A 10,642-nucleotide genomic window follows, 5' to 3' on the forward strand; every position below is an offset into this window, starting at 1 on the left:
TTTAATTTTATAGTTTCAGATCGAACCATTATTGTTATTTGTTCATCTATTTTTTAATGAGAATTGGTGCAGTATAATTAGAACTAATTATTTTACAAAAAAAAAAACGTATCCTGAAGTCTATTTGAAAGTATGCACATTATGACTAGTTAGTTTTGTTGATCAATTAAAGGTTAACTCTATGTACAAAATAAAGTGTACAATAACATATATTAACTATATAATATATTGTATAAGCAAAGTCAGAAACATGTATTAATTATAAATAGTTTGGATAAGTAAAAACTTATCATTAATTACATTGTGTAAAAATTAATTACCTGAAAAAACCGTTTTTATTGACATTGAACTTAAAAACTTTTGCTGTGTTTCCAAATAAATTTTTGGCAATAAGATACTTTTCCAACCTAATGTTACGAGTGCACGAAAAGAGGATTAATATCAAGCCAACAAGCCAGTGCAGTGTGAGTTTTAATGCAATACTTCGAAGCCAAAAGAAGTTGAAAACTAAAATAAGCGTCAAACAAGCTGGTTAAGTTTTAACCGAAAGAAACACGCAAAAGTTAAACTCTTAAAGTAAAACACAACCTATGTACGTTTATACGCATAAATAAGATTACTTTCATTGAACTTTTGTTATTTTTTTATCGTTAAACGTAGAGTTTGTAAAGTTAAATTGTTTGCTGTTTTAATCAATAAAAAAGTTGGAGTTTAGATATAAAGAAGTTTTATTTTAAGAAAAACCACCAAGTACTTACTTTATTATTAATTTTTAAGAAGTAAATATTAAAGCTGTTCTTATTTTTATCTTTAAACTTTTTTTTTATTAAAAAGTTTACTAGTTTCATATCTATAAAAATTGATAAAAAAACATGTAATGTAATACAATATAGATCTGACTTATACGTATACTAGCTCGAAGAGCAAAATTATAAAAAAATTATTTAAAAAAAATAAGTTTTATAATATAATATAGTAAATAAGTTTTACTGAAAAAGTTTATTTTAAAAATAACTAACAGGCACTAGTTCACAAAATGCTATTATAAAAATTTAACCATCTTCTTTTAGTAAATCTAAACAAATATTAAACAAACGAAAACATTATAAGGCTATATATAAATTTTAAAAAACAACAATGAACAGGAAAGTTTCATAAACATTAATAAAAAAATTTCTCAATTTTATATATAGTTTTTTTTATACGCAGTACTGGGATTCATAGTTCAATCTGCTTTAATAAAGATAATTTAACTGAAATAAATATTAAGTAATTAAACAATTTTTTCAACCAGTTTGTATAACTCATTATTTAGCTTATTTAATTAAAGAGTATAAAATTTTTGTTTTGAAATTTTATTTTTACCTGTTCAGTAGAAACTTTTTAAATTAACTAATGTAAACAAGAACGAAGAAACAAATAGTTGAAACTTTTAAAACAATAGATTTTTGAAAAATTTTAAATATTACGTATATGTAGTACTGTATATATACAATGAATATACTACACACATATAAATTAGTGCTTAGATTACGAGTTTATTTTATTATTAAAAAACTCAATTATCTAGGAAAGATAGTTATTGAAACAAACAAAAAAAAAGTTGAAAATCTTATATAAGTAAAAGAACTTTACAGTCAATCAAAAAGTATAAGTGTAAGTATAAATTTTAACATATAAGCTAAACAAAACTTGTAATTACTTTACCTATGTATAAAACATAGAGCATTGTATACTTTTATTTTTTAAAGTCAATAGTATTGTAAAAAGATCTATACTTAGATTGTATACGTTTTTAAATTCTACTATGTCTTACTTACTAAGTTTTGTAAACAGTAGTAATGAAAATTTTTATACAGATATTCCAATTTTTTTAGCATCACAAATATCTTGTTTTACTTTTCTTGCTCCAAATAATATTTTTTTCACTGAGTACTTATCTACTATTTCCATTATTTCCAAATCACTAAATAATTTTTTTATTGTAAGTCACATACTTTTAATTTAGTATAACTGTTGTTACTTGATCAATGACGAAAAATCTATGTATACACAAAATTGGTTAGTTTCTAATATTTGGATAAAACCCATCTGGTTATGATTGAAATGGGTTTTTGTTGTATAAAACTTAATTATTTACAAAAACAAAAAAAAAGATCAAGGTAGGGCGGATTTATTTAACATAGGGTAACACACATAACCTTTATAGATAAATTCACGTAAAGGCTATTTTAAATCAAAAAATTAGAATTTAATAAAGTAGTTTATCTAAAATACTTAATAAATTTTCATACTTTTTTAAAATCATAAGGTCAAATTCTGCTACTAATAGTTAAATGTCTGAAAACGCCCTAAATATGCACGGCACACGTTAAAATATATAGTTTTTTCTGTGCTAATTAGCATGATTTATGATAAGTTGTTTAAGTTTATACGTTTGTTTGATACAATGATATTTTAAAAATAAACATTGCTGGTTCATTTTTATAAAATGTGCATCTTTTTCATATAAAAAATGCTTTTAAACATATAATTTTAAACATACCTGGGAGTTATTCTGATTATTTGTTCTGCAGTAAGACATCCATTTTTTAGCATATTTGCTTTATAACTGGTCATATCGATTTGTTTTAGCCACAAATTAAGAGATTTAATATCATCAATTTCAGGTATGCAGTATTCTCTTTCGCTGAATACTCTAATTTTTTGATAGAATTTTTTATAGTTGAAAAGCAAATAAAACAAAAAAGTAAACGAATAATCGTTATGAATGTTTACATTTATGTGGTTGACACTTGAAGAAATTAAAAAAAAAACATATGTTTACTACTATAAGATGCAATGTTAAAAGGCGTTAAATCCTGGAGATCCTGATAAGCTAAGCTTATCGGAATATATACCACAGATGTTTTTGTGTTAAAACTTTATTCCGACTAACGGCGTTTCACTGCTCTCAAATAAATTTAAGATTTTATAGACTCCGTAGATCTGTTCTTAATTTTATTTGAGAGCAGTGAAACGCCGTTAGTCGGAATAAAGTTTTAACACAAAAATATATGTGGTATGTTTACTACTATGTATATAAAGCTTTAGTGCACGAAAATTATTATTTTATATTTATTATTACCGAAAAATTAAATTAGGAGAATTTTTTTTAGCGATAACTAAGTTTTTTGTAAAACTTCAAAAAATTGTTTTTAGTTTTTCAAGGCGTTATTTAAATGCAAAACTTTAGCATAATATATTTTTTAGACTAAACATAAAAAATACATTTAGAGGAAAAATTGAGTGCAACATATTATCTAACATACTAAGAAACAATAAAACTTCCCACTTGCAATTTATACAATCTGAGATTAAAGTAGGTTGTTCAACATAACTATAAAGGATGTTTACGATCTGTTGAAAACTTGGTCTTTCACTCATTTTTTTACTCCAACAACTCAACATAAGTTTGTGTAAAACTTTTGGACAATTTAAAGGAGGAGGTAAACGATAACCAGTTTCAAGCAAATTTATTATCTATAAAGTTTTAAATATCATAAAACAACCTTAGTTATCGAAAAATTTGTTTTATTATAAAAATTTATTAGCACATCTACCGTCGTGTTTGGAACGTCCCAATAGGGCTGTTCACCGAATGCTAATATTTCCCACATCACAACACCGAAACTCCATACGTCATTAGATGATGTAAATATCCCGTATTTGATTACTTCAAGTGCTGTCCATCGTATAGATATCATTCTACCCTTAAAACAAAAAATAATAATAAAACCTAGTAAATTTTTGTTTTTATCAATTTAAACAAACCCTCGTTTTGTAAGTTGTTTTTTGATCATGATTTGAATCCTCTAAAACTCTGCTTAATCCAAAAGCAGTTATTTTACAGGAAAAGTTTTGATCAACAAGGATATTTCTTGCAGCAAGATCTCTATGTATATATCCCATTTCAGACAAGTATTTCATTCCTTTTGAAATTTCGTAAATCATTCTTGTTTTATTTTTGTTTGATAGTAAGCAACCCTTTTCCTGTAATGTAAAACTTATAATAACTTACAAGCACATTACTAAAAACAAAGTTTAAGTAATAGGTAAACAAAAGCTTTAACAGCACATAATTAGTTACTTTTTTTTACTTTTACAAGTATGAAAGCAAAACAGTTTATTTGTTGAGTTATATGTCACAAAACTTGGTCAATAAAAATGATGCTTTTATTGATGATGTTAACTAAGTATTAAAGCAGAGTTTAAAAAAAAATTTTAATGATTAATATAAAAGCTTTATTATCACAATATATGACTATCTTATAAGCAAGAAAAATTACTTCAATGTTCATCTATTAAACCTATTTTAAAGTTGATCATGTGCTTTTAATTTTGTTAATTAAAATTAGTTTAAAGATATAAAAAATTTGATAAATACAAAAGGTAAAAAAAAAAAGCAACCATGATATTCAAAACATGTGTCAATCATGTGTAAATTTTTACGTTAATCTAATTAATCTTTATCGATTTGCTTTATATAAGCCTAGAAAACAAACGTATAATTCAAACAGTAATTTAAATTCTTATATAATGAATTGTTAATTTCGGTATTTCTTATGCGATACAAAAAAAAAACATTTTAAAAAGTTTCAATCAAAGATTTATAAAATAAACAGTTTGTTTACACCTAAAACACTTTATTTTTAAAAAAGTTAGTAAAAACTATTAATTAATTATAATCTCTATATGCTATAACTATAACTATTTTATAAAAATAATTTTGTAAGCTAAACTAGTCGTTTTATGATAAATTATTTTTTCGTACTCACATAAAGATATCAACTTCTTTTCAAATATTTTTTAACTTTTTTTTTAATGTATAATAAGATATACTACATAGAATAACTAACTATCTATTTTTTATTTTTATTGGAATTAACTATAATCAAAATTGCAAAAATATTGAGTAAATAGAAGATTAAGTAAAAGACTGAAAATTAAGTAAATTTTAAAAAATAGTAGAAGGATAAAATCTTTATAAAGTGCTTATGTTTTGGTACATACAAAACAATGTTAGTTTTACGGAGTCTCTTATTTATAAAACTTTATTTTTTAAATTAATAATTTTGTGAAAGGTTTAAAGTTAAACAACAGCTAAGGTTAAAAAAATTAATAAATTTAGTTGAATCTATTATATGTTTGTTTGCGTAATATAAAAAGTTTTTACGTTATAAAAAGTTGAGCCAGCTTTCGATTTTACTTTTAAATTTTAAATTTTTTATTTTCAGTAAAAATAAGTGAAAATTCAAGCGCTCAATAAATTCTTTTTTAAATTTTACTAATCATTTTAAAATATTATTTATATTACTATTGGCATTCTTTTATGTTAAAGTTTTTTTTTTATTATCATCTTTATTACATTTTACGGGGATATGTTTACTGCTTTTTAAATGCATTTTTTCTAAATTTTGAGAAATAAGTTGTTTTTGTATGTTAAGACAATTTCGTCATTTCTAAAAATTGTTGCCAAACTCATATTTGCTTATTGTAATTTTGAAATTGATAAACTAACAATCAGAAACAAGTCCAACGGTCCATTTTTACAATATTCGATGACAATCATGTTAGGTTTTGACTTACTAACAACTCCTTCTAAACGAATGATATTGTTATGACTGAACTGTCCTAGTATTGACGCCTCCTCTAAAAAGCTGTCTCTATCACGATTGTTAAACCCGTTTTTAAGTTTTTTAACTGCAACAAACTTGTTTTTTGGGGTTAAAATTGCCAAAACTATTTCTCCAAATTCACCTGTAAGTAAAACTTATTTAAATTGAACACAACTATTAAGATACAGATTTTGTTAAAAACTAACCCTGTTCAATTGTTTTTTCAAATTTAATTGTTTTCTTATTTAACTCGTTAGTAAAATCTTGCAGAGCTGAGTATGGGTTTTCGTATGTTGCTGGATCTACATAACTTCTACAACCTGTTTCTATAAAAAACTCATGTAGAAATTAACTAAAAATTGTTGAGCTTTAAAGCTGGTATTAGAGTTAAATATTATATTCTATAAAAATTAAAAATACTTACCAATTGAAGACTTGTCTGATAAAGAGTGGTAATTTACAGAAAAAAGTTCTTCATAAATGCTTGTAGTGCTGGAAACAATCTTTCTCGATAGTTTTTCTTTTTTATTTCTTCGTTTTTTTAATACCACAAGCAAAGAAATCAAAGTTATTAAAGTTAGCGAACTGATCAATACTACGACTATAAGCGCTTGGTAGTTTTTTGACTTTTGAGTTAAAATTTTGTTGTTAGGGTTTTTGTAAAAGCTTCCTGTTTTATCTTTAGATACAGGTAACACCGTTACACGCTGAAGTTGTGCAGGTGAAATTGTAAAACTATCACTGAAGTTTCCGTATCCAGCAGCATTTCGAGCTCGAACCTTTGAAAACAAAAGCTACTTTGTATATAAGTATATGAAATCTGTATTTTTATACTAATTACTCATAACTAAAAATAATAACACTTAAAATAAAATTTATTTTTCTTACCTTACACGTATATTGAATTTTTGAGCTCAGGTCGTTTAAAACTATGTAGCTATTTACTGTTTTCTGTAAAAGGATTTTGGAGTTATTTTTTTTAGATGTGCAGTAAAGCTCGTAGTGCAAAATTTTATCCTTCAAAATTTTATTTTCCCAAGTTATTTTGACACTTTGAGGAAAATCCTTTATTTGGATGTTATTAACAGGCAACGGAGCTAAATTGAGATAGAAATTTAAAAATTAAAGGTTAAATAAAAAATTCAACTTAGTTGTTGAAAAAAATTATAAAACTCATGCATTTATGATTATCTGATTAAAAATTTAAATAATTCAAAACGTTTCTGAATACTTATTATAATATACAAATTTTTTTCACTACAATATCTGCTAAAGACTATAACACCAAATTTTTTTTTTTTAAACTAATTATCTACTCAAAAACATATAAGCTATTTATAAGCTAATAACAAGTTCGTTATAAAGTTTTCGATAAAAAGTATATGACATTAATTCATTGATTTTATTAGAGTTTCAATTATTTTACTTAGTTGTGTATCAATAATTTATTAGTTTAGATTACAAACTTTGCATGTTAGTTTGTAGTTTTATTTCTTCAAACTTAGCTTTTTCATTACTAATAGAAGATACTCCATTCATAGAAAATACCTAAAACAAAAAACCTTTTCATATTAGATAGTTAAAAAAATTACCTTTGCATACTATTATATTTCATAGTGTTTTTTTTTTCTAAAAAAAGTATAGAATCATTAAAAAGATTACAATGTTTTTAACTTCGATCTAGACTAGCTTTTGTTTATTTTTTAATCGATTTATATCTCCAAAACAAGTGTTGTTTAATATAAGCTTAACTTTTTTAACAGCCTTTTTTAAACAAATAAAAACAATTTAATTTATCCTATCTAATCAGATTTTATTTTTTTACTATTTGTTCTCATAAAATAAAGTAATTCTTATTCTCACCTTGAAAATGTAAAACGAGTGCGAATGTAAGTTTGATATTGTCACGTTTCGCTTTCTTCTAATACCTAAAAGTTCATTTTTTACGTCATTTGAACACTCACTGCAGCTTTTGTACTGCAAATCGTCACACTTTGAGCAAATTAATCTGTCAACGAAATTGTAAACTTTTACAGTCCCTTATACATAGCACATTTACTCCAGTTTTTTAATACATTTCAACAGGAAAATAAACTACTTGAATTCTAAATCGTTTCTACCGCCAGTGTTCAATGGATTGTCCCAATTCAGGTTCACAATCTTTCCATTAATTGAACTAATTAAATTTCTTGGACTTGAAGGTGTCTCTGTTTAATCGGTTTATTCAAAAAAACAGTTTTATTTTATTTTAATAACTAAGTTAACTTTCATTGCAAAGTTAACGTTTTTCTATCCATATTGTTCTGTTTAACTTTTATTAAACAGTTTAACCTATTAATAAATAACAAGTTACAAAGACTATTAATTAAAATATATGTCTATTTCAATCAAAAAATTAGTTTTGTTGTTAATTGCATTTCCGTTACATTATTTATCACAAACGTTTTCAATAAAAAGGGACACAAATATCTTAACTTAATAAACTTTAAATCACTTTTAGAAATTATTTAACTTTTTGAAGTAAAGTAGTAGCTTATTTCTTCATTTTGGTACGAAATGATTCTTTTATACTTATATATAAATAGTTTAAACAAAACTTCTTTTTTACTTTTTGATAATGCTTTACTAATATTTTAGGAATTTTCAAATCAATGGGAGTTTAATTTTTACATGGTTGTAATTTTCTACTCAATAAAGAATATACTGCATTGTGGTTACACACTTTTTTAACTAAAATGGACAAACAATTAAATTAAAATTAAACTATTGATCATGAAAAAAGTTTTTTGTTACTAACTTGTACATTTATACGAATCAGGTTCATTTAAAGCACGAAAGTAACCAGAACGACATTTACATGCAGTTTGTCCAAACATTTCGTTGTAACTGTTTTCTGGGCAAACTTCACACTTTTTATTCAAAATGTTTGACTTGTAAGTGTTAGTATCACAAGCTAAAAAAATGTTTATAAATATGCTAAACCTTGTCTGTTGTCCATCAAAAAACTTAATATCTTTAGTAATAATATTATCATACTTAATTAAACTTTAAGTTAAATCTACACTTTAAAAAAGTGAAGATGAAAGTAAAAAAAAACTTCTATATCATTCTATAATTAAGAGTTTATTCCTAAACAAAACACGTTTGTTGAAACTGTTAATCACCACTTAAAGTACTATAAAAATCTCATTAATGTGATAATTGTTTACATGATATATAACTGACAAGAAATGTTATCGATTCTAACATTAATAATCAAGTAATGTTTAAAAAAAGCTCAGTTGTAATTTTACATTTGCTAACTTTTTATTATAGAAGTTTTTTTACTCATTTACTCAGTACCATTTCGCCATAATTTAACTAAAAGTTTGTGGTTAGATTTGCATTCATTAAACATAAAATATATTAAAGTACAACATTTACAAGTTTTAACTAAACACTGTCTTTAAATTAACCCTTCAATTTGAATTCAACTTACGTAAGTTGTTTTTTTAGTACTTAGTCTCTTTAGAAAAACAAAGTCATAAGAAGTAAAATTTAAAGAAGCTAAATAAAGATTCTATAACGTATTCAAAAAGTTATCAGATAAAATAAACCAGATTAATGTAAAACTAACGAATGCACTGAGTGTGTATTTTATTTCTTTGAAATCCAGGTAGACACCTGCAGTTACTTCCATTGAAAATCATCCACTCTCCGTTTGAGTTACAATGAAAACGCGGTGCTACAACGTAGTGTTTAGTAAAATAAACTTAAAATAATAAAAACTATGAATTAAATAAGTGTTTTATTTTTTTAAAGTTCTTAATTAAGTTAACATTAACCTTGATTAGATTGTACATTGATTGCGTTTTCAACACATACACCTGCAACTGTTTTGTGTGAAAAAGTTTCTTCACCAGTTATTGTAGTCGGAAATTTTGTCAATTCATAAGTTGTTTTGTCACAAACTTTGTAAAAAACTCGGACAAAGCCAATAGAAATGCAAGCACCGACGTCCTAACAGTAAAGTGTTCAATAATAAATTATAATTTTATGTTTTTCTAAAAGTATAATAAGTATTATAACTAATATAAAAGTTACATATTTGTTTTTTTAACTGATTTATTTTTAAGTCTTAGTAAATGATGAGTAAATTATTTTAATATTATTGATGTAATAAAAAAATATTTTTCTAAAGTGGGAGTACAAGTTTTCTGCTCATTATACGATTCCAATTGCATGTTGCTGTGTTTTAGCCAAAAACAATACTTAAACAAACAGTTGGACTAATAATGCGTGCATAATGCAACAAAGAAAGTTTGAAATTTTATTCCCTACTTTAATTTTCCGAAACAAAAGTTTTAAGAAGCTATTAAAGTATTTTTACTTGAAATGCAATATAAAGTCCTTTTCCTTTTAGTTTTGGAATTGATACAGTTTTAATTTCAACTTTTCTCTCGTCGTTATTATGATTATTTTCACGCGTTAAAGCTTGAACCTGTCAATTTTTTTTTTCACAATAATGATAAAGTTGAAAATCTTATTTACTGATTACCTTTTTGTAATTTATTGAGTTCATTTTGGACGCTTTTAAGTCGTTTTGCTGGTTTGATTCCATATAGTATAAGTTAAAATAGTCTCGACATGACTTGATTTCACCATATGTTTTTGCAAGTGTTTCACAGTTTCTTTGTAATTTAAATTATAACAAGGTGTTGTTAAACATTGTTGTATACTGTTAAATTTTAATATGATAAGTTATTATTATAGCAAAATACCTTATAGAATACTCAATTTCAACATAGATCATTTCGACTTCTTTTATCTCCAGGTAGTAAGTTCGAAACCAATAATTAGGATTTTTCTTCTGTATACGGCAAATTGAAAAAACCCTTCTGTCTGAACCATCATTTAGAGCTTGAGTGTGTTCATTCCACTATATAGAATATATAAATTTATACTCGGTTGTACTAACATATTAATATCTAATTAGTTAATTACAA

At 24.6% G+C, this 10,642-nt stretch overlaps 1 protein-coding gene across 1 annotated transcript; it reads right to left on the reverse strand.

The window, feature by feature from the left end:
• Window positions 1-316: 316 nt before the first annotated feature.
• On the reverse strand, window positions 317-10,257 carry LOC145828598 (ephrin type-A receptor 4-like). Its single transcript, XM_082936354.1, has 16 exons — window positions 10,195-10,257; window positions 10,027-10,137; window positions 9,482-9,656; window positions 8,455-8,610; window positions 7,756-7,864; window positions 7,521-7,665; window positions 7,124-7,205; window positions 6,603-6,754; window positions 6,082-6,436; window positions 5,864-5,983; window positions 5,561-5,799; window positions 3,814-4,032; window positions 3,603-3,752; window positions 3,335-3,522; window positions 2,546-2,698; window positions 317-320 (listed from the first exon to the last, which is right to left on the reverse strand). Exons 1-16 carry the CDS (start codon window positions 10,255-10,257, stop codon window positions 317-319), a joined length of 2,421 nt encoding a protein of 806 aa, XP_082792480.1.
• Window positions 10,258-10,642: the final 385 nt, after the last annotated feature.

This window comes from Thalia democratica, chromosome 2, assembly GCF_965202585.1.
Source record: "Thalia democratica chromosome 2, ktThaDemo2.hap1.1, whole genome shotgun sequence".
In the NCBI taxonomy this organism is placed as follows: Eukaryota; Metazoa; Chordata; class Thaliacea; order Salpida; family Salpidae; genus Thalia; species Thalia democratica.